The sequence below is a fragment of the Amblyomma mixtum genome, chromosome 2 (assembly GCF_055824585.1).
Source record: "Amblyomma mixtum isolate Tamu chromosome 2, ASM5582458v1, whole genome shotgun sequence".
Taxonomy (NCBI): Eukaryota; Metazoa; Arthropoda; class Arachnida; order Ixodida; family Ixodidae; genus Amblyomma; species Amblyomma mixtum.
In genome coordinates this window covers 317,345,880-317,373,443 of record NC_143013.1, presented here as the reverse complement: position 1 = coordinate 317,373,443, position 27,564 = coordinate 317,345,880, and the positions used below count along the sequence as shown (strand labels likewise).

At 46.4% G+C, this 27,564-nt stretch overlaps 1 protein-coding gene across 4 annotated transcripts in view; it reads right to left on the bottom strand.

Annotated features, from left to right (window-relative positions):
* Window positions 1-27,564, bottom strand: part of LOC149365090 (citron Rho-interacting kinase-like) — a 198,835-nt gene that overhangs the window by 63,341 nt on the left and 107,930 nt on the right. For 3 of the 4 annotated variants that reach the window (XM_089575158.1, XM_089575157.1, XM_089575160.1), the window contains exons 9-18: window positions 25,732-25,981; window positions 22,432-22,559; window positions 19,453-19,660; window positions 14,106-14,201; window positions 13,693-13,950; window positions 12,109-12,276; window positions 10,935-11,039; window positions 9,256-9,338; window positions 8,206-8,338; window positions 5,187-5,414 (exon numbers count right to left, since the gene is read on the bottom strand). In XM_089575158.1, coding sequence (XP_089431284.1) covers window positions 5,187-5,414; window positions 8,206-8,338; window positions 9,256-9,338; window positions 10,935-11,039; window positions 12,109-12,276; window positions 13,693-13,950; window positions 14,106-14,201; window positions 19,453-19,660; window positions 22,432-22,559; window positions 25,732-25,981 — 1,657 coding nt within the window. The remainder of the gene's footprint in view (window positions 1-5,186; window positions 5,415-8,205; window positions 8,339-9,255; window positions 9,339-10,934; window positions 11,040-12,108; window positions 12,277-13,692; window positions 13,951-14,105; window positions 14,202-19,452; window positions 19,661-22,431; window positions 22,560-25,731; window positions 25,982-27,564) is intronic. The other variant, XM_089575159.1, reaches the window with a different exon arrangement.

Here is a 27,564-nt window from a genome sequence, read left to right as displayed (position 1 = left end):
ATTGAAACCAATGTATTGGCTGACCGCTTAAAACATAGTAGCCCATGAACTGCCTACCGCTTAATGCGTACTTGCCGTTGCGGTTTGGCTGGCGCCATGCTATTACGCAAAACGTTTTCCGCCTTTCCAAAGAGCATTGTCAACGTGCAAACCGCTGGCGATTCAACACTGCGGCCATTTCGGCCATGTCCCGACGAGCGCGGCGATGTCCATGTTACAGTGAACTAGAATATTTTCCAGTGGCGCGACCGCGCCTGTCAGCCTGACGCACGCCGTGTCCCCTGCAGCGGCGGCGCTGCGATCGACCACCCTTGAACGCTCGGCTCGCCTCCGCAGCGTGCGATGCCAGCAGGACTGGAAAGCCTGCTTCGTTATTTAGCTGCGCGTTTAACGTAGTTTTGTTTTGCGCTTGCTATATGTCTTTAATATTTGAAGATATTTGGCATGTGCGGATGTTTACTGAATTGAGTGTACAATGTCGATCCCGCCATAGCGAGCAATAACAGACGAAGGCTATTGAGCGCACTGTAAACTTTTTTTTTTTGAGCTAAGTATTACAAACTGTTGCAGTTCAGACATATTTCGAGACACTAAATTTCGCAAAGTAACAGTTATTCGTGGGACCATTTCTCACGGGATATACGCGATTAAAATTATATATATATATATATACCGTTTTCATTATGAACCAAGACACAAATTCACCGAATATTAGGTGTGTATAACTAATGATTCCATGCTGATACGAGAATGCACTTCAGTCAACACATATGGTATACACCATAAAAGCGATTGACGCAAAAAACAGTCGAAAAACTGCTTAATACGATTTTAATGCAGGTGTTCGTAATTTTCACTGAGATCAACTTGAAAGCTCCAATGCATGAAGCAAACAGTCTACAAATATAGCTAATTTAATCTGCTTAGCTTGAGGTGCTGCGCTGCCTTTCGCTTCGACAGCATGTTTGACTTGTTCAGTCCTTTGATAAAAAAATGAAGCCGCGTAGTAACATAAAAACTCACTATGCGAGGAGCGATACTCTCAGCATGTGCATTGCATCCCACATTTAAAGGAGCAGCACAATGAATCATGTGTAATATGTCCATGACACTTTCGGAATGAACTTTGCGCGCACTAAAGCAGTTCGTAAAAATGTCCTCCAGCCTTGTGATGAAACGGAACAGTTCAACCGAGGGGTAGAGTAAGCCTCCTTCGTCAATATGTTTAACAAATTCTGCAGCATGCATGCGGCGCCTTTGCTATGCTGGCAATAAGGGGCAATCGATACACGACATTTTGTTGGTAGCACGCACTTTTTTGCCACGTACCCAGAGATGTGATAGATCAACCTTGAGTCACTTCTTTGGATGTTATAGTCATGTTGCACAGCTGTACTGCCACATAAAGCCGACGGTCCCTCTTTTTCGGAGCAAACCTTCACTTTCTCCATCAGTTGCTGCTTTGCAGTTTCCTCTTTGTCCCCCGCGTCAAGAAGAGAACTTAATATGTCGCTCTTTGCATTTCCACCTGCAACGCTGTGTGCCAAGTTGTAATAAGAGAGGCAGTGAACAGTGATAACAAACTGTTGTGGTGTTGGATGGGAGTTGCAGCCAGATGAAAGCCTTACCAATCCAAAGAAGTGCTCCACTTTGTCCTGGCTCAGTCGTGATATCAACAGGTAGCTGTAGCCAACTTGGTCGTGCAAGTACTGAAGGAGCTCAGGAGTACTTGTTAGCGTGACTCTTAGGCCTTCCGCGGTAGATTCGCTCAGAAATTTTTTTTTTTATCAGCGTGGCGCTCCCAGGTGTCCAGGGAACCTAGGGTTTCCTTTATTAACTTCACACCATCAGAAGCAGGCCTGAGAGCTTCAGCTGTATACCTGCCAGTCATCACAGCAATCAAGGACTTCATTCTTAGGAAAAACATTTCTGTAGCTTCAAGTTTACCGCAGCTCTGCTCTAGCTGAGTGCGGTAACGAAAAAAGGCTCGCAAAGGACCATACCGGAACAATTGGAATGTATAACTTGCCCGCATTTTTTCGACATTGTTGGGACTGATGTGCACGGTAGTTATGCCAGGCATTGCTTTCATTGTTACAGCATTTCTGTCCAGTTCGAAAGCTTTTCGAGCAAATTGCATTGAAACCACTCCATCGGGGGTGTCAAAAGTTGTGACAATAAGCCTGTTTCGAATAGTTTTGACAAGGTGTGGGAAATCAGAAAAAAAATATAAGAAACGGCTGCTGTCAACAGGATGCGGTTTCTCGTGCAATGCAACCACACTGAACGAAAAGACAGCGCACAACTGAAGCGCCGTTGGGCGTGCTCTGAACCGCCGCCGCCGGCCGCCTTCAAGGGTGGGCGACAACAGCGCCGCCGCTTCAGGAGACACTCTCGGTGACGCGCGTAGCAAGGCGCTGCCCCCTCCGCTCGCTTCACTGGAAAATATTCTAGTTCACTGTATCCATGTCAATGGGGAGCCCGAGAAGCGTCGGCCGCTTCTGCGTTCTTGCGCGCGAATGCATCGTCGCCAGCCCTATCGCAGTAACCATCACCGTCACCCCCCCACTCTACCCATGTCATGTGATCTCGCTACACCTCGAGGAAACCTCGCTGCGCGCGTGACGTGTTGTGGATGTGTTGCAGTTAGGCGAAGCGCGTCTTTGTTCCGTGTGCACGCGAACGGTGGGCACCATGCCGAAGCCTACGCGACCGAAGTATCGCGTGCTAACAGTTAAGGAGAAGTTGGACATTATTCGTTCAATTGAAAATGGAACTACGAAAAGTGCACAAGCGCGTGCGTGGGACTTGCCGTTAACAACGGTCTGCGGCATTTGGAATGCTCGGGAGAAGTTGAAAAGCGGGGCCCTATCGAATATGAAGAGGTGCCGCTTGAGGGGATCAGCTTTTCCGGAAGTGGAAGAAGCTTTAGTGCTGTGGTTGAAAAAAGCAAGGTCAGAAAACCTGCCTGTCACCGGACCTCTCCTCACCGAAAAAGCGGAAGTGTTTGCGGCCCAGCTCAACTGCAAAGACTTTTCGTGCAGTAACGGTTGGTTGGCCCGTTTTAAAGCACGCTACAGCATAAGTTCGAGGGTGGTGTGCGGAGAGGCAGCACACGCGGACAAAGAGGGTGCCGAAGAATGGCAGAATGGGTTACTTCAACAAGAGCTGACCAGCTACGCCGCAGAAGACGTTTTCAACTTGGACGAGTCGGCGCTTTTTTACCGACTTCTGCCCAACAGGACGCTGGCGTTCAAGGGGGAACACTGCACCGGTGGCAAGCTTTCAAAAGAAAGAGTATCAGTTGCTTTTGCGGTCAACATGACCGGGAGCCAGAAGCTGCCACTCCTCGTCATTGGAAGATACGCCAATCCAAGGTGCTTCAAAGGCGGTCGATTGCCCTCGGGCGTTATTTACAGGAGCAACCAGAAAGCCTGGATGACTGCCAAGCTTTTTGAAGAGTACATTCGGCTTTTGGATCGGCGTTTCATGGCAGAAAAAAGAAAAATCCTGCTCGTGCTTGACAACGCGTCCTGCCATTCGGAGTTAACAAACTTGGGCGCAATCAAGCTTTTCTTCTTGCCACCCAACACCACGGCACTTGTGCAGCCTCTCGACCAAGGCATCATTCGTTCGGCCAAGCACCACTACAGGAAGAACCTCCTACGCAGAATGCTCCTGGCGATGGAAAGCGGGAAGACGTACTTAATTGATCTGCTAGGTGCGGTGCACCTCCTAGCGTTCTCGTGGCAGCAGGTTGATCCTGTAACAATACAGAACTGCTTCGCGCGCGCAAAATTCATAGTAAGCGCAAGCGATTCCGAAGTCTGCGATCCCGCCGATGACTGCGACACCCTACTAACGGAGGTGTTGGAACGACAGGGTGGTGCGGAGGCTGTGAACTTCGAAATGTTCTGTGAGGTCGACAGCGACGTTGCAACCACTCCAGGCTGGTCGGACAGCGAGATTGTCGCCGCAGTTGCACCACCCCAAGGCGGTGAGGAAGACGCTGAGAATGAGGACAGCGGCGACGAATTGCCAACCGAAGATTTTAGCCCCACTGTAGCGGAAGCTTCGCAAGCATTGGCGGTAATGAGGGCGTTCGCCGAGAAGAGGGGCCTCATGGAAAAGCTTGCCCCCAGTCTCTCCAATTTTGAGACTGCTGTTGTCGCCGCACGGCCGCCACGGCGGCAACTGAAGATGACCGATTTCTGGTCGGCGGCACAAGAATAAAGTGCACGTACGTACGTGTATTTGTTGGATATTTACTGTGCCTGAATTTCTTCTCTTTTGGGGCGTGAATAATGGCAAATTTTTATTAGTTGGTTAAGGTGTACTACCGGATAGTGCGTACTATTCCCGCGTTCCCGCCAACTACGTATTAACAGGGTTTTACTGTACTAGATGGTTTTACCTGTCCAGAAGCGGCCTGCATCATGCAGAACGGGCCATTTCGTACCATCGTTCAAACTGAACGATTTTAATAGGCATGGTAAGAAAAGAGTTAATACACAAACCTTTAGAGGTTGTGTAAACAGATCACTATGTAAAAATATAAAACAGCTAAACAGGAGAACTGGATGAAATCACTTTATCTTCCTCCCCAAACAGAATGTCATTTCCGACTGGCCTTTCTCTCAACCGACACATTTAACAGCATAAATGTAGACCTAAGGCATATTAAGACAAAAGTAATGAAAGGCTCTGTACTACAAATGATCAAACGTCTACCAATTCGTGTTCTGGACAGCAGTACTGAATAAGTGGCTGCAAGGTCACAAAATTAAGTTGCTCTTTTATAGATGACGGATGATGCAGTCAAACAAGTCCTGCTATACAAGATACCATCAGCCCAACAAGCACTCACACAAAGCAGACAGATTAAGCTAATAGTGATGCTTTGAAGGTCTGGGCTTAATTTCAGTGCATTATCCCCGATGACATAAACTCAGCACACACCTTCTCACTGTTTATCCTACCTGGAACACTCCTGCTCTTTCCACCGAGCTATTACTCTCTGGTTTTTACAAACAATTTAAGTTCAGTGCATCCTTAAACCCTGCAAAAGCAATTGTGGCAACATTAGCTACAGCTGCTAGACAGCCTTTTGGGAGCAAGGCTTCGATCCCAAGACTGTGCCCCTCAATAACCTAGATGCATGACGACCCCTTAAAAAATCAAATCACCTCATGGCTGAGCTTGACTGAGGCAGCCTCCTTCTCGGCAATGGTCAGTGATGACTCCAGCTGTGCCACCCGAACCCTGAGCTCTTCAGCCTGCTTCTGCAGCTCTGTCATCTCCTCCTGGAGGCGATCGCGTTGCTCGCGTGCCAGGCGCTCACTCTCCTCCAGACGCTTGGCCTCCCGCTTGGCCATCCGGCCCTCCAGCTGGCACTCGGACAGCTCCTCTTCCTTCTGTAATCCAAACAGAGCAACACCAGACTGTGAGAGCTTGATCGGTTCATCGTTGCGGGAATGAACTAGCTTGGCAGCAACTGCATATGTACCACATTTACACGGTTCTGTGCGCCCCCCCTTTTTTTTTAACAAGACAGTGTTAAGGACCGCGAGTCAGAGAAAATCTGGCATCGCTGTTGGCGTAGGCGTCATTGACCGTGAGAGAAAAGTCCATGAAAAATCCCCAGAGAAGCAACCTAGGAAGCAGGTGGGCTACCTATGCCCCGTATGCTTGTGGCGTCATCGCAACTAGCCCACCGGATTGTGAGCAAACTGCGTACCATGGCAGGTAGCAGTTATATTAATGGTTGTTCGCGAGAGGATGCTCAGAAGAGCAACCTGTGTTGCACAAGCGCCGCCGGCCACAGCACCTGCCATCAGTGGTAGCAGCGAATTGCTTAATCGCTGCACTACAGTGCCAGGAGTGGTATCACGACTCCCAAGGATCTATAAATCTTACGCAGAGAATGACCAATTCTGCATATATGGGCATGAACCCATTAATGCTATCGCGTCATACCCTTAAGTGTCCCTGCCAATTTTTCTTTTCTTCAACACTGCCCAGAGCGGGGGGGGGCTTTTGTGGCGATACCTCAATAAGATGAGACAGGTGCAAGAAATAACGATTTATAAGAAAAAAACTGCGAGAATGTTTACTACATTCAAATCGGAGCGAAAGTACGGATTTGTGCTACGCAGAAGACGACGGTGAGCAGGCAGTGCCGTGGGATAGAGCAGATGGAAGTTGATGAAGATGAAGCTTGAAGCTCTCCAATGCACAGCGCGAGAGTGTGGTGCAGTTTAACACGAGGCGAGTTGGCTGCAGCAATAGCCTAGTTGTCTCGCTGAGCCGCCCTTAAAGGATATATGTTCGTGCAGCTGCGGGTTCCACTCCCAGTCATGGATAACGATTGAATTTCTTTTTCTCTTTTTCATGGTTTGACCTCTAACTCAGCTGAAGGTCAAAACTATTCACCCGGCAAACAAAGCTCGAGGTTCTATAGTGAAGCTTTCGCTTCAATAGGCGCAAACAGTTCAACCCACCACTTGAATCTGCTGCTCAGCCACTCTCACTGCCGCTCGAGTCCGGCATGCCACTTGAGCCTCTGCTCTCTGTATCACAAAGCAGATCATCCTACGATCTGTCAAGGTGGTTTGTAATCGAACGGTTCTTAAATGACTTGGTTGCAACGTCAACTTGGACCCACTTCCATGCGTCCAAAATCCGTGAACTTCTTATGAGCTTCTTGCAACCCGCCAACTTCTTACCACAGCACCTTTTAAAATCTGGTCCTGCTGCTTCCTACACCTCTAGACGCAGGCTCGATCCACAACCAATACCGCAGTGGTGCTGCGGTTTCTGTTGTCTTCAGCAAACGTGATTACTGTCTGCCTGAACTTCAGAGTGTAAGCAACCCTCTTTCAACTCGAGCAGACTTCCATAAAGGCTGTCAAACAAATTACACCAAACAAAGAATGGCATAGCCATGAAACCTAACACTGCTGGGTGCCAATGATATCAGGCCCATGTAGCAAGTGCTGGAAACATAAGAGGAGTACAAGACTGCAACACTCACATGCACAATTATGCACAGGATCTTTCAAAGATGTATTTCCGCAACCAAAATTTCAGAACTTGTGCACTTAATTCGAAGCATAACAAATATGCCCACAATAAAGGTACCTCTATCATGCCATTTGTAATGTTGTCAGGCACTCTGCCTCTTTCTGACACTTTGTTTCAAATCTCGGCAGGTTCTAATTCATCACGCTTGCTTACAACACTCCTGCTTACTCCATAGTACACCACATCTAGTTGAATATGCTCTTTCATTTTCTAACGCACTGAGCAGAAAACATTACGCTATAAAAATTCTTAATAAAGTGAAGTACTGGTCCAGTTAAAGAAGTATTAAAAGAAATATAACTGCTTTTTGCCTCTACTTCTTCTGCTGTCTTCCAATTTCTGTCCGATTTCAGGATGACGAAAGTCGATATATACTCTAGTGGTAACTCTACAACAAATAAAAGCCCCATACTACAGTGGTAACTCTTCTTTGGTTTCTGAAGTATGGCAGATCTTCCTTCTAGATCAACAGCCTTTTACAACCACCTGCAGTAGACTATAATCGTTATGTCTTAGCCAGCCCATAATGCAACCAATGGTGAGAAAAGAGGATGGCACCAGTGACAAGAGACCAGCGTGTCGCAATAGTTACGGGCAAAGACTAATAGACTTCAGTGGAATTTTGATTTGGAATGGTATACCTGACAATATTAAACTGAAAAGAAACTTTGTGCAATCTTTGAAAACGTTCCTGATGAATATGTGAAGTTATGGCGTATTGTTTTTCTTTTTGTGAGGATGTGTGTATTGTGTACGCTTTTACTTTATGAATGCAATGTGTCGTCCTCGCGTGCCGCATTTAAAATGTACAATATTGTGATGGACCCGAAACTAGCCTCTGGCTACGGGTCCTAGAGTACTGTGCATATTGTACCTTTGTAAATGGATTTTCGTTTGAAACAAAAAAAAAAAAAAAAACTACTGAGTGTGCACTGACTTTCATTTGAATTCACGGTGCTGCCCCACAAAGCTTAGAGCAGCAATCCCAGGCCATGACAACTGGAAGCATCCGCTTTCCACTCTGCACTTGCTCCCTCAAAACGTCCTTTGCAGTTCACAAGACTTTAGAGGGACACTGACAAAATTTTCCTCCAAGCCGGGGTGGGGGCGGAGAGGCCTTACCTTGCGCAGCTGCACCTGCAGCTCTGCACAGCGAGAGCGGCTGGTGGAGAGGAACTCGCGTGTCTTGGCCAGCTGGGCCTCCAGGGCCTTGCTGGACTCAAGCAGGGCCTGGTGCTCAGCCTCCAGGGACGACCTGCAACAGGCAGGTCAGAATCATCAAGCACCCAGCAGAAGAAGAACACTGCGGCTCTCTGGCACTGCGCAACTGTGCCACAAACACTCCTAGTGGCCAACCAAGCGTGCTACTGTAGCATCGTGCCTGAATTCGCGGGTGCAGGCCTCTACACTGGCACTGAGTCGAGAATGGTCATGTTGGGGCACTTATATATATATATGAGAAAAATGATAGGTGTGACGTTAAGAGATCAGAAGCGAGCGGAGTGGGTGAGAGAACAAACGCGTGTTAATGATATCCTAGTTGAAATCAAGAGGAAGAAGTGGGCTTGGGCAGGGCATGTAATGCGAAGGCAAGATAACTGGTGGTCCTTAAGGGTAACGGAGTGGATTCCAAGAGAAGGCAAACGTAGCAGGGGGCGGCAGAAAATTAGGTTGGCGGATGAGATTAAGAAATTTGCTGGAATATGGTGGATGCGGCTGGCTAAGGGCAGGGTTAATTGGAGAGACATGGGGGAGGCCTTTGCCCTGCAGTGGGCATAGTCAGGCTGCTGATGATGATGATGATATATTTTACTGAAGAAATAGCTGTCCCCACATATCTGATCGGTGTTTTAAGGCATTAATTTTCGTCATGAGGGATTTAACAAACATAGCTTTTAGCATGTGCACAGCCGCCATGGTGGCTCAGTGGTTATAGTGCTTGGCTGAGAATCGAAAGACGCGGGTTTAAATCCTGGCTGTGGCAGTCGCATTTCGATGGAGGCTAGATGCTAGAGACCCATGTGTGTACGATGTCAGTACATGTTAACCCCAGGTGGTCGAAATTTCCGGAGTCCTCCACTACGGCGTTCCTCATAGTCCAAGCCGCTTTGGGACATTAAACCTAAAAACTAAACTAAACTTTTAGCACGCACACACATCCTGAAAACTTACGTTGCTGCCTTAGTCCCATTCAGCTCAGTGCCCACAGGAGCAGAGACCTCTGGTGTCTTCTTGGCAAGCTGCTGCTGAAGCTCCTGCGCAGAAACAAATTGAATGCGGCAATTCGACCGACAAAGCAAAGCTAAAATGCAGTTCACAGCTTCTTTTGCACTCGGGAGTTTCCAGCGAGAAGGCTGGCACAGGACTGTGAAAGGGAAGTGGGAAGTGTTAAAAGGTAGGTAATACTCAGCATGAGCTTGCTTGGGCTAAGTAGGTGCACTTTCAGATATCAGAACAAGGAAGCAGCATGCAGATAAGATGATAGATGAAGAGAGACAAGGTACTGACAGACAGAGCTTTGTCTGACTTCAGTTACTGTGCTGTCCTCACACCATTTCCCTGTTCTGATGGAGGCTAACATAAGGACGTGTCCAGTAACATTACTAAGACAGCTGCTTTGAAGAACCATCCAAGTAGTTTCCTGTTCTAAAGGCCGACCCACATGAAACGATTTTGTGTTGAAGAAATGACGAACTTCATCTAGTAACACTCGTCAGGTGGCCAGTGGCCAAAATGGAACTGTTTGTTGTTCATCTAGCCAAACTAGTAGCTATGCTTGAGGGGTGGTCGGCCACTCGCAGGAAGCAGTCAACACAGGCATCAGTGCCGACTGACCAGACGTGCAACTGCTTCCGATTTCCGCCTGCCCCATTTGACTTCTCTAGCCGGATGGAGTGAACACGACTACGAAAGCGCAACGCATTGTGTATAATGGGGAGTTTTAGAATAGCGTATGCACGCTTAAGTGCCCTAAAAGCAAGCATTTTTCAGGAACGTTACTCTGCATGTTACATCTTTGCTTTTAGTTCAGCATTAGCAAACGCAGACGCGACATTAACTCCAGTTATAATGACGCCATCTGGATTTTAGAAAGTGAACAATTTTTGCCAACAAACCAATGTCTCTTGTTAGCCCTAGTACTTGCAATTTCTAAAAAAAAGCCTTGCACGTGCATGATATATACCGCATATACTCAAGTAATGAACCCAATTTTTTTCCAGAAAAGTTGACATCAATTTGGGGGAGGGTTCATGATGTGGGAAAAAAGTTTTAACAGGGAGAGTCGAAATTTTATATGACACGTCCACCAGCAGTCCATCCGTCATGAACAAAAGCATGCAGTCAGACGCGTTTGTGTCGCCAGTGTTTAGCATCATTCACTTCAATGGTGTTTGCTTTATCACAGTGTGATCAAACGATTTTGTTATAGCTGGCAGCGCCAGAAAATCAGAGTGAGATGAAGCGAACATAATGAACATCTGCCCTTAAGGTCAGGTGTGCGTAGTTGAAAAAAACATGCAGGACAGTTTTCGTTCCCGATCTCGAGCTCGCCTGAACGCATGGAGTCTGAAGGTCGCGCTTCCTTCAAAGCATTTCAGTGTACAGCGTGTTTTTTAGGTTTCTGGTTTAAACTGCTACGCTCCCCTCCGATGCTCAAGCAGGTCAGCAGCCTCCCTTTAGTTTAACCTATGCTTTAGTTAAACATCTGCTGCTGCTGGAAATAAACGACACGAAATAAAACACCTGCAACATGCAAGCAGGCTAACTACAAGTGCAGCAAGATAAGAGGGAAAGCCATGGCAAGAGCACACAAGGTGCAAAATGCAGTCAGAGAAGACAAGAAAGCTCACAGAGTTCAGCTTCTCAATCTCTTCCATGTAGCGAGAGTTGGCCTCTTCCAGGGTGCAGTTCCTCTTGCGCAAGGTGTCCAGTTCTTCCACTTGCTTGACCAAAAGCTGAGAGAGAAAGGTAGAGAAAAGTGGGGAGGGCGTCAAAATGGCCTCAGTTTGCACTACACCAGGGGCTCTCAAACTGGGCTCTGCAGAACTCTTCGGTTCCTTGCAGTGCTTTTTTGGTTCCTCAAGCACCTAAATCCATGCATGCCTCAACCCGCACCTTTACCACATTATTTTCACACTCATCACAAATTGCTTACAGCAAACTGTTGCCCTTACCATTCTCAGTATTATTGAATTTGGCCATTTTTCTGAGCAGCTGTATGCCTGTGTGCTCTTTTTTTAATTCAGAGAGAAATGAATGCCAGGGCTCCTCGGCATCTTCTGGAAGTCATTGGGGTTCCTTGAGACTAAAAAGACTGAGAAACCCCTGCACTACACATGAGGCCAAAGTAGTCACGTGGAGCTGAGAAAGGGACAAGACAGAACGAAACCAAGCCTCTTCATGTCTGGCATCACACTGACGTTCTGATTAGCTCAGATGTTAAACACACCAAGGCTCTATCCTATAGCTCATCAGTTCAACTACACCACTCAAATCATCTATCCGCAGAACTTTGACAGCACCAGGGGAAGAGAGACTGTTGGAGTTCTGCTGCATATTTTGCCTCGATTTCATCAACTTTAAACTTCGCAATGCCCGCAAAACACTGACTCCTGAGCACTCTCTGCTTAAAGAAAGTACACCCTGTTTCGAGCACTTGAGTTTACAATAAGGTGGAAGATAAATGTAAACACCGCAGAGTGCTCTGTGATGGCAGTGCACAATAGAGTAGGATGGAAAGCTGGGACAGTCAGCAAGAGTTCAATGTGGATGGAACTGCACGAACCAAAGCAAAGCAACACAATGCTCCTCTGTGTTGCTTCCTTGTCCTTTGCCTTCGTTGGAACTGTTCCGCCCACGATGTCGGTACACGTTAAAGAGTGCCAGGCGGTAAAAATCAATTCAGTGCCCTTGCCTACATTGTCCCTCATAGCCCACGAGCAGCTTTGCGACATTAAAGCCCACATACCATACAAAAAGAAAAAGTGCACCAAAGAGAAATGCAAGGCCACACACAACACAAACCTGCTGGGGAGCAGCAGCAGCTCCGTTCTCAGAGCAGGAGGCCTCCACAGAGCTGACAACCCCCTCAAGGCGAGCCACGACTGACTGCAGGCCGCTGGCATCCCGCTGCATCTTGCTATCTTGCTTTCGCTGGATCTCCCAGGCCTCAAGAAGCCGCTGGTGGTGGCACTACCAGAAAAGATGAAACAGGACATGTCTAGCCATGCTGCCATCCACCATGTTCCCTCCAAGCTTGACAGTAGATGAGCCACGTCAGCAGACTGCTATCTCTACACTAGTTGAGCCTGTAACTTTGAATTACCCTTCCACCATGATGCTGTACTCTGTTTCACTCATTTCACTCACTTTGTTTCAGTGCCCAAAAAGTACCATATAAACTCGTGTAAGGGCCACACTTAAAAAAAAAAACAAACAAACACGGGTCTTAATTTTGAAGGTGTTGCCCACACATGAATTTAAAAAGAAAGCCGTTAATTTTTTTCAAGATTACCTTGCCCAAAACAGGGGATGCCGCCCGTACACAGGTGTGGGCTTTACATAAGATTAAACAGTAGTTTCCCATCAGAACAAAGTCAAGAACTAAAGGAAGAAACAGTGCTCATGTAATGTGACTCAGGCACATGCAGTGACTAGCACTTCGTTTTGCACCTTAACACATTTTAGTCTAACCCTTCATCGAGGCCTTGAGAAGTACAGAAGACTAGCGGCAATTCTAACTCGGATGATTCAGTTTCGGTTAATTCAAACAAATTTCAAAATTTTGGTTGGCTGGTTACATTTTGTAATGCATTTCAAAGCCACTTAATTCGTACACCAATTTCTCTGACATTCGGTTAATTTAAGCCATTCTGTCTTGCTCCGACGCTCCCCGAAAGAGCGGCGACCGAAGTCGGATGAGTCGGGTTTGTGGCGCTGCATGAAGTGAAAATTCAGCCCTTCCAACCAGTTAGCTCTGAAGCGGCCCAAAGGGGGGCCGTGTCCATCGGAGTTGCCCGTCACAGCACGGTCTCGTTTTCTGAGCTTCGCTTCCCATCCGTGACGATTGCGGCTGCCGGACGGGCGTCTGCGAACTAAGCCCAACTGCGTGCCGGTTCGCACACTAATTGGCACATCACTGGTCTTTTTAATGCAATAGCATCAAGGATCTAATGAGGGAGAAAAGCCGGTGTTGGCGTCACCAGCTTCGCCACAGTCTAAGGCTGCCCAGCTGCCGTGGCTCCGTCTGCTCTGCAATAGCAGGCACCGCCACTGGTGGGGCTTGTGTGATCCAGGTTGATCTTGCCAAGCAACCTCTCCCGCCCAATCATCAACTTAACTTTCACCTACTACGGTGGGCAGTTTTCTCGCAATCCGGTGGGCAGGTTGTGATGGCATCACAAGGTCACACGACCTAAGTGGCCCACCTGCCTCCTATGTTGCTTCTCTGGGGATTTTTTTATAAATTTTTCACTCACTGGCGATGGCGGATTTTCTGCGACACAAGCCCTTCAATGCTATAGCATGAAAAATGTGCACAATCAGCAGCGGTCAGAGGGCTGCCTTATTCTATTTTCCGAGGCTGCTGTTGGAAGGATGGCGACCCACCCGCAAATCCGTTGCCTCGCGCTGCAGCCGTGCCTTCTCCTCGGTGAGGCACCTGAGCTCGGCCTGCAAGGCCACACAGTGCGCGCAGGCAGCAGGGGCTGTGCTGCTGGTGGCCACCACCTTGTCCATGGACGCAGACACCTGCCCCTTGAGGAAGGCCACCTCCCTCTCCAGGGTGCACACAGTGGCCTGGTGTCGGCCACACTCATCCCGGCAGGCTGACAGGGCCTCTTCAGCCTGCCGCTGCTTGGACACAGCCTGAACACAATGCACAGCTGTCAAGCTGCCATCTTCATTACGAAATGAAATGTGAAAAGTGTCAACACCTAAAGAAACACGCAAGAATTGCAAACAAAACAATCACTGACGAGCAGTTCAGTTTCAAATGATCGTGACAAAGCATGGCTCCAGACCTCAGCAACTTCTTTGCGGACCTCGTCGATGCAGACCACGTTGGCCTTGTGCTTCTTTTCCATCTCCTCCATGCACTGGACACCTTCCGAGAGAGCCTGCCAGGAAACAAGAACACCAAAATCCAACACTGCAAACAAACTCTTAGGCAGTTTGAAGCAGCACCGAATGGCAGCAACAACAGGAACATGTGGCAAAAATCCCGCAGTTATGGACAGCCCGCACACAACTGATGGATATGGGGACAGTTACAAAACATTTTTGCGTAAAGCAGCCACTGCACACGTAGACAAGATGGCCCATGGGTCTTTTCTCACTTTTCCATGTTCTTCGCTCTAAAAGCACTCAGTTACCACAGTGAAGCTTCTCAAAACATAAGAGTAGCGCAAAACCAGGACAACGGACACAAGGAGAGAGAACACACACCAACAACACAGGCGCTAACTTCCGACTGACGAAGAAAACCAAACCCAACCAAGTGAACGGAACCTGAGCAAAAGTAGCGCAAGCGCTGACCTTAGATAAAAAATCGAAAAGAGAAAAAAAAGAAGGTGCGAAAAATGCGATAAAAAATGTGAGATCACGGATGTTTTGAACCCAAGAAGGCCAGCTCTCGTTTAGACAAGGAAATGGACAGAGTACTAACGCAGTTATCTTGTAAGGCAGCAATCTGTGCAGCTTCCACAATTTCGCGAGTTAGCTTACCTCTACTCTTAGCAACGACTGAGCATTTGTCCAAAAAAGGCACGCACTTGCAATCTTTGCAGTGCAAAGCTAGATTGCTGCCGGTATAAGTCTTCATGTTGTTATTGTGCTCTCGAAGCCTATCGTTCAGGCACCTACCGGATTGCCCAATATACTGCTTGCCACAGGAGAGCGGAATGTTGTACACAATGCCCTCAGTACATTTAACAAATCTTTTCCTGTGGCGGATGGTACACTGCTGCTTTTGGGAGCTATGTGCGGAGTGCACGCGTTTTGCGCTACTCTTATGTTATGGATCAATACCGACTTGCCCAAATTTCCACCCTGGTGAAAGCTTCTCAAGTTTCAATGTGTACAGAACAATTCTGCAGATGCCTCCCATTAAAGTACTCAAGATATTTTTCCAGAGTGCAACGTTGTGTGGCAAAAAGTATTAGACATAGCACACTTATTGATGACCATTACGCTAACTGGTTCACTAAACGAATGCCACATTAACTCATTCCTGAACCATTTCTTCTGCCAACTGTGTGAACAAATTAGTGATCCCACTACCATAGCAATTTGAACAAGAAATTTAGCTTCTTACAATTCCTATAAATAAATAAAGTGAGCGACTCCAAAAAGCACACTGCAGCTACATAGAACTTCTGCACAGACCACAATGCCAGCAGTTTTCATTACTGTTGGCATGTTTTGTGCAGGAAACCTTAGCATTACCTAAGTAGAGCCGCTTTGTAGGATTTGCAGGCATTTTTCTGCTAGTGCTGCCCTCAGCGCACATGTTGTCGAATGTTTTTGCAAACTGACTTCCTTTTCTCTTCATTCGCAAAATTCTAAAAAAAAAAAAAAGGCTGGTAGGAGGCCTATTACTTTTACTAACCATTTCTTTTACTAAACCATCTACTTTCAAGTACCCCCGATGCATACACAGTAATGGTCGCATAGGGCTTCCATGGTTGAGTGCTCAGCAAACATGCTGGCTTGCAGAAATTCTGCAAACTTCTTTTGGGGTTTCTCAGTGATTCCCCAATTACAAGACTCTTTCAGCCTTAAATGAGGTTGAAACAGAGCATTGACACTATGCAAAATAGGTGTAAAATAGGAACAGTCAGGCGAAAACTTCCACACAGAAAGACCAGAGTGCAAATAAAACCAGCAGGTATGAATGTAACAACTGCGGGAATTAACACTCAATCAAAGTACGAAACTTCAGAAGCGTTTGCTTTGGGGCTAGTTGGCTCATGATTAAAAATGAATTAATTCATAGTGCAACATGAAGCACATGTTCAGCACACATCACACAAAAAGCGCCATCATATAAAGGCGCCAACCAGTAATGCGCCAAAGCGCATTACTGGTCATTTATTTTTATTTTTAGAAACACTTTTTGTTCCAACGCCAATATTTTCTCGCTTTTATGTCCACTTTTATGATGGGAAGAAAAGGGGGGGAGGGGGGGGGGGGGGCAAATTTTATAGCTCGAGCTTTGGACAATTTGGGAATTTCTTCTGGCCCCTTGAAGTCCAAATTAATAAGGCTTTACAACCCATAATGTTAATTTTAGTTGCCAGTCATGTGTTAATTCATGGATTTACGAGTCGCATGCTGTTACGCTGTCTAATCAAGCAGTGTACATTTCTGTGCAAGTCGCAGTTTATTTTAATTTTTTTTGTATGGTGCTAGGTCAGTCTAGTATTGTTTAATTTTGATTGCAAATACCATGCACTATTTTTTATAAAAATAAGGACACAAACATTTGCCATTTTCTTACATATTTTTTTTTGGCATACTGAACAAATAATCTAGCCAATATTTAAAGGCATATTTTTCAGATGTATTTTATTTGTATTAAAAAATTTCAATATTCGCACACCCATACCTAATAGACAAAAAAAGAATCAGTAACCATATGAAAGACGAGGCATTGGACTTCCCTGTTTCTTTTCCTTTGTAAAACAGCTGTTAGATGTCTTCCACTTTGTTGCTGTAGCAATAAGCCTTCCAAAATTGGCCATGCATGGTAAAGGTTAATCAAGAGGTCTAAGAGGCTATATGCAGTGATGTGATTGGCTGAAGCCATTTCGGAGCAGCTTTTTGGAGCAGCCAAAAGGGAATTTTGGAGCAGGGAAACAAGCTTTTGGAGCAGCTCAAGGCTCATTGCCAAGTGAAAAAATTGACTTTGCGAGAAGTAAAATAGTAAAATAAGGAGGAAACCTTTGGGAACAAAAAGGTTGGTTGGTTTGTTTATGGGGTTTAACGTCCCAAAGCGACCAAGGCTATGAGAGACGCCGTAGTGGAGGGCTCCGGAAATTTCGACCACCTGGGGTTCTTTAACGTGCACTGACATCGCACAGTACACGGGCCTCTAAAATTTCTCCTCCAAAGAAATTCTAGCCGCCGCGGCCGGGATCGAACCCGCGTCTTTTGGGTCAGCAGCCGAGCACCATAACCGCTGAGCCACCGCGGCGGCGGAACAAAAAAGGTGCTGTTCAATAGGATGTTAGGGGCATTTCGATGCGAGCAAAATGCAAAAACACCCGTGTACTCAGATTTAGGTGCATATTAAAGAACCCCAGGTGGTCCAATTCTGGAGTCCCCCACTACGGCGTGCCTCATAATCAGATCGTGGTTTTGGCAATAATTTAATTAAATTAGAGGCAATTGTGAAACATCATATGTTGGCCCAAATAACTAATTTTAGAACTTCAGTGTCATGTAATCTTTTATGCGACCAAGTATAGATCAGCCCTGTGTTATAGCCGCCAAGCCCCTATAGGACAGCAGTTATAGATGGACAACAAGGAATTCACTGGAACTTTTATTTAAAAATGACTAGAATGCAGATCACAAGCTTACAGAAAAACAATGAGAAAACACTATCAACGTTTCGAACTGAATAATAATTATGTACACGACAGCACAACTTTTCGGCTTCTTGGCCTATCAAAAAGCAGTGGACCTATTCTGTGCCTTTTTTCTGTGAGCAACATCATTCAGTCTTTAACTGCAAAATACTGCCTAGTTGGCTGCCTTAGGCGACATTTTGTCAACAGCAGCTGAAAGCCTTGTTTTCCCTTCAGCAAGCAAGGCCTGCCCACTTGTTGTGCTGCAGCCTTCCAAGCACGTCATTGTCCGGTAGTTCGACTTGCCCTACACGCGAAGTGTGCAATGGCGATGAAGATCGATGTCGACGTGAGGATTGATGTCACTCGCAATTGTGGGGCACATGGACGTTTCAACCTCGAGATATTAGTTTTGCTTTCGGAATGTGAAAATACGCGTTTGGCGCAGCTTTGGCGCAGAATAACAAAAATGTAGCAGGATGTAGCAGGTTTTGCCTTTTGGCGCACATCGGCGCAATTGGCGCAGCTATCACATCACTGGCTATATGGCAACAAACACTTGATCTGGTAACAGAAGTCAACTTTAACATATCAACTCCTTAGCTGATGAACGTAGCCTTGGGGCAATAATTACTAATTTTGATCAGGGTGGCACAACAAGCCATTTGATGCAACTTAGTGCAGTTCGCATAACAGTTACTAGGTGGGTATAAAGACATACCCATCAATTATTAGTGTTACTAATATGAAAACCTACTTACAACTACCACTTTTATCGACCCGAAGAAAGCTATCTTGCCTGTCTCTCTTTCATAAAATATACTACCATAACACAACCTTGAGCTATCTTTGGGTTCAACCACCGTCATACATTTCAACTCGCCGTGACCACAGCAAAAGGTACATATTCCACACTCAAATACGCTTGCATATTCATACTCGTTCATTCCTCGGACAAGCAATGAGTAGAATAACCTACCAGCATCACTAACAAGCATATCTGAAATTGAGAACTTTAAATCCTCATTACAAAGTTTCTTTTCATAGCTGGTGCTCATATCATCATCATGGCTTTCATAGATGGCGTTCATATTGCCATTACGGCTGTTTGTTTATTAGGAACTGTATTCCTTGTTTTTTATTTGTTTTCTTTGTCATATTTTTCTGTAGTTATTAACACCGCTACCGATTTCGTAATTTACTCTTTGTACCTTTGTTCTTTTTCATTCTTCGTATGCTTACTTTTGTTTTTGTACTGGTTTTACAGAGATTGTGTATATTTTTTACTAATAACTTTTTTGTGTACAATGCATATGCCTCTGCATCCGCCCCTCCCCTCTATAATGTACAGTCTTTATCAAAAGTTTAGAGCCCAGGGGGTTTGCTTCTAAGCCTCGCAGTGGGACTCCTGTAACATTCTTGGTAGTCGTACCCATTGGAGGAGGCAGGACCAGAAATCTTCTTACCTTCAGCAAATTTGGAGCGCTGGAGCTGCATTACGAACCAGACAGTGTGCTTCAGAAGCAAACCCCTTGGGCTCCAAACTTTTGAAAAAGGCTGTACATTTGTACCCTGAGGGTATAATAAATAAATAAATAAATAAATTAGCACTGGCTGAAAGACTAACCATAGTAGGAGCCTCTACAATATAGGCGGCCAAGAAATAGCTATCAAAGAATTGGACGGTTAGTTGATACAGCCCCAATAAACACTGTCCCGCAGGGCATTAGCCTGTGAGCAACCTTGCCCACAACCGCTCAGTGAGCAAGTGGATCAATATACAGCAGGGGACCCTGACCGAGTTGAGCTGCTCCTTGTACTGAGCGCACAGGGCCCGCTCCTTGGCCAGCTCCTGCTCCAGGTGCCGCCTCTCCCGCAGTGCCACCTGCAGCTCGCTCTGCACCGTTGCCTCATCCCCTTCCTCCTCCAGCCCACCGTTCGCCGCCTCATCCTCGTCGTCCACCACAAAGGCTCTGGGCGTGGGCCTTCGTACAGGGCTCAGCACACTGCACGCGCACAACACAGGTGTGGCTCTTGCACAATGGAGCCTGTGGTCACATGTGGAGAAGCCTACTGCAGGTTTCAGCAAGACTAAGCACGTTGGTGTGTGTTCCGACAAAGCCAACTTTCATTAGGGCCATTTTTGCACTATACGCAATGCAAGAACACCATGCAGCAGCAAATAAGTTTCCCTTCACAGAAAAGGGCAGAAAACCAACTTATGTTTTTGAAACTGTATCACAGATTGACATGGTAGCAGGATAGCAGGATCTTCGTTTTCACACTGCGCGAAACAACGAGGACAGCAGAAGGAGGACACCCACATGCACACACACAGAGCACAGAACTTCCTACTTCTATTCGGCGGATTACACGCAGTCCTTTTTATACGCTCAACAACCACCGTGTGAACAACCCAAACCAAGGAATATTATCTGCAGGTAAATAACACACAGCACTGCACAACATCACCAGACAGTGGAACAAGCGCAAATGCAAGGCAAAACAAAGGAAAGAATCACATCAGCCGCTACAGTGTGCATGGTTGCGTGACCTTGAATACATTCTACAGCGAAGGACAACATTACATGCCATAAAATGCCCAGAAGAGAGAAAAAAGAAGGTGAAACGTGCTAAAAATATGGATATGAAAATATGCCTTCATGCTTGTTCCAGTGCGTGCACAATATTGCACAGTGAAGTGAATTATTTAACTGCAGATAATAGCCCCTGGTTGGGGTTGTTTAAATTGCGGTTGTCGAGCATATAAAAAGGACTGCGTGTGATCCTTCGCATAAAAGTTGTAATTCTGCACTGTGTGTGTGTGTGTGTGTGTTTCCCTCCTCTGTCCCCATAGTTCCGCACAGTTTGAAAATGAATTAAATGCACCAACAGGCCTGCCAGAAGACACATCTTGAGCTGAATCTTGTAGTAGTTTATATTGTACGTGTTTTAAAAGGCCTTTTGTTTAGATAGTCATTATGCATAGAAAAAAGTTGCACTACAAGCAAGGTGGAAATTCTGGAAGAAAGCTTCCACACAACACATCAGCCCATGAACATGAATGTACTCTGCAAAAGAAATGGCTCTACAATTGTGCTTTCTCACTGACGAGCTTGACCAGCAATTTTCAATTTCTGCTTTTGCCTTGTGAAATGCGTGGCGTCATCCTGGAGTCCACTGCAGCTCACGACTCCTCGTCAACGTGTCCTGACCCCTTCTTTTACTAAAATGACTACCTTCAATGTGAGCGCTCATAGTTCAACCAATCAGAGGTGCTGTGTAGTCATGTGATCAGTGAGCAGGGAACGTGCTCAGACGGCTGCATGCCCGCGGTGACATCATGGCGCAGGATCACGTGACCGACGTTGGTCACACTTGGTCGGCTGCATGCTTCAGTGATGTCATGGCGCAGGGTCATGTGACCTGCGCCGATCATGCGGAAGACATGACCAGCGCTCATCCCGTGGGTGGCACTAGACACACAATAGGCTTCAACAACAATGCCGATGATGAGACTTGTTCCTCATTCTCGGTGACATCATAATCATGACACCGTCACGTGATAGTGATGTCAAGCCAACAGCAAGAGATAAGCGGCTTCATTTCCTAGCTAATGGACACCAGTACCAAGTTTTGATGGCAACCCCACTCACTGTGCCTGTGCATGTGCATGTGAAACACCCGCACATCCCTCACAAACACCTCTTGCCATTACGGTAGTGCAGTGCTGACTACTAAAGCAGGGACAGAAAACCTCTTCAGTTAATTGAACAACACATGAACAGAAAGAAAACGAGCAGACATGCATGTAGGGCATGCAACCTAAAAGTAGACGTGCTTGTATGTTAATGCATCATTCATTTTGTTACATGCTGTGCAGCACATGGGGCTCTTTATTTATGCGTGACATGCTGCTTAGCAGAGCTAGGCATGATACACCAAAAGATTATCTTTGATGCCAATATCTAATACCCTAAAAAACTGCATTTCCAATACCAATACAGGACAAAGAACCAAAACTGATTTCCAATACTATGTTTTGGAAATGTTGATGTCCAATATATGTTTTGTCAGTGAGAGAGAAACCAGCAGTGACTCAAAAATGCCTGCGGAAACTTCAAGAGACCGAGAATGATTCATGTATATGCATAAAAAGTACACCATGGAAGTCCGTGTTGCAATGTTTGTTTTATGTGTCCATTTACTGCAAATTTCGGGATATAAGAAATGAACGCCAAGTGATACTAAGTTTGGCGCAGTTTGCCGCAGTTGGCGCAAGGGTGGCGTCATTGAGAATCTGTAACTTTATTTGCACTGCTGAAACACAGGAACCTAGATATAAAGAAATTCATGACTTAACGAATTTTTTGGTTGCAAGTGTGACTTCGTAATATCGAGGTTCTACTGAACCAGTGAAAAGTGAAAGTGCCTCAAGAGAAACAAAGCATTGCAGAAATTGGAATGCTCTTTTTCATGCACAATAACGTTGTGAAGAGCTGTTGGCAGGAGCTTTTAGTTACGTCGAACTTCACCCCCCAATGCTGCTGTTAAACCAAAAGAAAGCCCCATACGCAGCTATCCCTGCAACAAGCGTAGAACCACGAGGTGCATGCACTTAGTCCAATGCGGCACATGCCAAGGCATTCTTACCAAGCCCAGCAACAAGGTCAGCAGGCAGATGTACAGGCAGGCAACTGTGCAGCATGCGGTGTGCATACCGAGGGCAGTGAGCATCTAGCGTTAGTGTGGGGGGTGCCCGGGGGCCTAAACTCACAAGTAGCCACTCCGGAGTAGTTCATCTTGCCTGCGGTATTTGCGTTTCATGGCGTTCAGAAGCTGCACAGCCTTCTCCTCTGACACCAGCCGGTTCTTGCGCTCCAGTTCCACCAGCATGTTCAGGTTCTGAAAAATGGCAAGAAAAGAAGAATGGGGCCTCAGTGACCTCGGCAAGCAACAGTGAAAGCCCAGGGAAAAAAAGGAAAAGAACCAAATTTGCAAGTATAAAACAGCTGTATCTTACCAATACTCACCCCTATGGGGCAGAAACATAGAGGGCAATGAAAAGGTTTCAGCTTAAGTTAAGGACAATGCAGTGAGCTGTGGAGAGAAAAATGATAGGTGTAACATTAAGAGACCAAAAGTGGGCAGAGTGGGTGAGGGAACAAACGCGGGTTAATGACATCCTAGTCAAAATCAAGAGGAAGAAATGGGCTTGGGCAGGGCATGTAATGCGAAGGCAAGATAACCGCTCATCCTTAAGGGTAACAGAGTGGATTCCAAGAGAAGGCAAGTGTAGCAGGGGGTGGCAGAAAGTTAGGTGGGCGGATGAGATTAAGAAGTTTGCAGGGATACGGTGGCCGCAACTGGCAAAGGACAGGGTTAATTGGAGAGACATGGGAGAGGTCTTTGCCCTGCAGCTAGCGTAGTCAGGCTAATGATGATGATGAAGATGATGATGATGAACCCTTTGTGGTCCTTAGTTCGACCCCTCCTAACAAAGCAAAGTGGTCGTTTTGGTTTGCTGTCGGCACACTTTGCCGTGCTTGTTCTATTTCAGTTGCGCGTTTTTCTCAAAGCAGCTTTGAGCGGCACAACACATCGCCTAAATGTCATCTAAGGACTTAGGCAGGTAAAGGAAGACCAAAAATAAGCATCCCATCAGTTCTTGCACAGCTGCTGTTTTCTCTTGCAGCGCTCAAACTGGCAAAATACTTTGGACTGGAACAGTCGTAAGGTGGGTAAACATTTCGGAATGCAAAAGGTTAATTTTTCGTTCTATATTGGCCTTTCAAATATTCAAGCAAAAATTGTATATAACGAAAATTTGCATGCAACAAAAAAATTAAGCGCCTTTCTTGCTCGCTTCTGTTATACAGTAGAACCCTAGTGATATGATCACGATTAATACGAATTTGTAAAATTTCGTGGCCGGAGAGCATTGTATACAACGTGCAGAATTTCAGATGTTTCAAACACACACCTATGACACTAGGGATGATAGGAACCCACAAACCGCACTCTTGAGCGCTAAGCTTTGCCTACAAACAGCTGACGGCACCATTGCCAGTCGTGCACGAGATAGCAGAGCAATGGGCTGACCTGGCAGGCTGCCAAGGCTGCGAAGACGCTCATGCCAGACTCCCTTATACTACCTCAGAGGCTTGGCCAGTGGCACGTGCTCCTACGCGTGTTTCAGCATGTGCTCTGCTCAACCATTCGCGACAGTGGTACAAATTTTTCTCAAGTTCGTTTTCAAAGAAGTGAAATGCTACAGTAAAAGTGCGGCAAGATCTAATTTGCTACAATGAAGCTAAAAATACATGGTGCTCTATGGATGCGAAGTTTTGAAAACTAGATTATTTTGTTACATCGAGGCTTTCGTATCACTGAAGTTTGTTACAACGTCAAGGTTTAACTGTAACAGGCAAGCAGCGAACAGCAGTGCGTGGCCCATACATCACCTATGTCGAAATCATACGGAGAACGAGCAGTGAGCAGTGGCACGCGGCCGTAAATAAATCCCGTTAGCTGCAAACACGTCTGTGTGAATGCATTTCTTTTGCTTCTGCATAAGGATTTTGATTTCGCATGATACGAATTTTGGATGATATGAATATTTTTCGCAATCTTATGAGACTTGTATCATCGAGATTCTACTGTATCTATGTTTAACTGTACAGTAAAAGAGTGTTAATTTGAACTTCAAGAGACTGGAAAAAATGTTAGAATTATAAATAACCCCGAAAAAAAGCGTCAAAAACTGCTTGAATCATGGTAAATTTAATTGGTCAAAGACTGCGCAATGGCTGCCTGATCTTAAGATGAGAACAACGTGCCAATGACTGGTTTTCAAGTTTCCATCAATGCCTTATTGCGTGCACATTGTAGGAGCATCGAAGCAGAACTGCTTTAAAATTGTACAGGCACCCTGCATCCTTCATGGTGCAATGCAGCAGAGCAGTGCAAAGCCCAGAAAAGTGAAATTGAAACTATGCAGTCAGACTTGTTCTCCAAGATGGGACCGTCCATTTTTGTCATGGCTGCCATCCCATGCACGTCAGAAGTATGCGAGAAAATCTGCAACATGAGACTCAGATTTTGAGTAGGGCTATTTTGACAGTCTCTTGCCACACTGGTCATAGCTGGAAGCAGCCTCCCTTCGGGAACCTGTTTGAATGAACCGATCCGAGACCTGTAGCATTTGAATTGGCAAGCGTCTAACGCCAAGGACTTAGTTGGGTGTAGGACCAGTACTCAGGGAGGTTGAATTAACGAGCTTTTAATGCATAACAAACAGACACCATGTCACGGTTACGTTCACTGCAAGAGGGCTAAATTGTAGTTCCAACTGCTTCACTGCTATGTTTTAGTAGTGTGCAGCAAACCCTAGCCCAAAGCTATGACTAGATGCATGGCAGGTATCAATAGCATCCGTGATGCCTGCAAATTTGTTGTCACTCCCACGTGGTGGCATAATACAAGAAAGAAAAAAGTAGTAAGAGACAATGAAAAACACAAAGCAAAGGTTGAAAATGGTTGGTTGGTTGGTTTCTGAGCAAAGGAAATGGCGCAGTATCTGTCTCATATACGAGGAACGTTGGAGTGAAGGAAGAGAGAAAGAGGCGCCGCAGTGGAGGCCTCCGGAATAATTTCGACCACCTGGGGATCTTTAATGTGCACTGACATCCCACAGCACACAGGCACCTTTTGCATTCCACCTCCATTGAAACATGGCTGCCGCCGCGGCCGGGTTCGAACCCGGGGACTCCGGCTCAGTAGACGAGCGCTGACGTCATTCTTACTGCATTATTGTTGAATCCTTCTGCAGAAAGACTATCAGTTTTTCACATATGCTGCTCCTTTCGCTATCTTTTCTTGCTTTGCTTTTTATTAACTTGCACCTCTCCTGCCTCTCCACGAGGTATGCCAGCCCACAAATACCTCTTGCCATGCCTTTTTCTACGCATCTGGTACAGGTAGAACTTCTCCCAGTTTCCCCTTTCGATTATGGCAAGCAATCCGGTGTCTGGTAAATGAAGTGCTTCACAGCACACTGGCACGTCATGCTGCCCACCTGGTTGTCAGAGCGCAGGTCAGCCTCGCGTGCCTCCGCGTCGGCCAGGCTGCTCTCGAGGGTGGCCAGGCGGGCCTGTGCCTGTGCCAGCCGGGAGCGGGCCTCCTGGGCCTCATGGCGCAGCCCTTCCTCCCGCTGGGTCACCTCTGACAGCAGCTGCTCCTGACGCTGGCTGCGACGACGCAGCGAGTGGCCCGAGCTCAGCGTCTCCCGCATGGGGGAGCCCCCCGCCTCCAGGAAGCTCACCGTCCTGCACACGGGGTCACCAATGCTCTCCTCATACAGGAAGGAGCAGAATACTGAAACACTATTTGGCTCTCCCAGGGTCAAGAAGGGACAGTGACAGCTCGAGAACAACACTGCAGTCACCACATCAAGCCGGCACAAGTCACACCAATTGCAGCTTCAATATCTGCACCATTATAACAGAAAGAGAGCAGCTGGAGCCTTCAGGAAGAAAAAAATTTAAAAATTATGGTCTATTCACGTAGCTAGGCCAAATGCAAATTATGTGAACTAGCAGTTGTTCAGATAGAGATGGCAGTTGTTAAGACAGCAATAATTGGTTAATGTCCATATATGCGGAACTGGTCATTCTCTACATTCATATGCCCTTAGGAGTGCTCCTACCACTCCTGGTGCAGTGGTGAAGCGATGCGCCACTGCCCTTTTATGGCAGGTGCTGACATTGGTGGGACTTGGGGTGGGTTGCGACCCAGGTGGCTCTTACCGAGCAGCCTCTCACAGCTGTTACCTGAGCTGCCACCAGACATGGTGGGCAGGTGAGCAGCCTGCCACAAAACAGGCTTCAGACAAACCGGTGCACTAAAAAATCATTACAATCATAATGAGAGCTAAAAAATGTTCAGCTCAACTATAACCAAGTGCAATGCATGAACGCAGCATCGCCATTTGAGCCATCTGGAATACAGAGGCATTCGCCACTGTGTTCTCGAGTTATATCTGGCTGTAACGCCCGTGGTATTTCCCATAGTGGCGGATGCCACACCTCCACTTTTTACCGCAGCTGCTTCTTGCTGTGCCCATTCACCCTTCTTATCCTTCCCGACTCGACATGGCTCTTTCCGTGCCTTCCCTTTTTGAATAGCCCATTAGCCCATGCTGCCTTCTTTTTCCATTGTAGTCTCTCTCGCGCTGCCCTCCCATGTCACACGCTTTGCCTCGACAGGATAAGGCTGTAGGAAAACTGGCTTCTCTCAGCTCATGACTGATGAGGTTGAGATCACACTAAATATTGTCTCAAAGAGAATCATAAAAAACTGGGGGCCTCCTTAACCACAATCTTAAAGAAGAAAATGTGATAACAATCAGGTTAGCATCTAATGTTCTTCTAGTGATTTTCTTGCCAAAACTCCAGTTGGAACCAGTTCCATTGACCTCATATGGTATGCATGAACCATCACGCTCTGTAATGTTCCAGTATTTTCCATTAGATTATCATATGGGATTATACTAATCTGTCCCACTAATCCAACTTAATATATTTTCTGGGTTGTGCCTACTTACAGTAAAACCTCATTAATGCAAAGCCAATAAGACCTCGAAAATAATCGATTTAACCGGGTTTTCGAATTGACCTCAGGCAAAAAATTGTTGCAGGAACGTGCTACCTTTACTGGACGAACTTTGCGATTATTGTATACTGAGCAAAAGCCAACACCCAGCACGTAGTGGCCAAAAAGAAAGTTGACTCCAAATATAAGTGGTTGCATACTTCCCCCTTTCCTCCCTCTGAGAATCTTCAGTTTGCCCTCACGCTACCTACTGCACTTCCGTGAAAATGACCGCCAACGCAAACGAACCGGGTAAAAG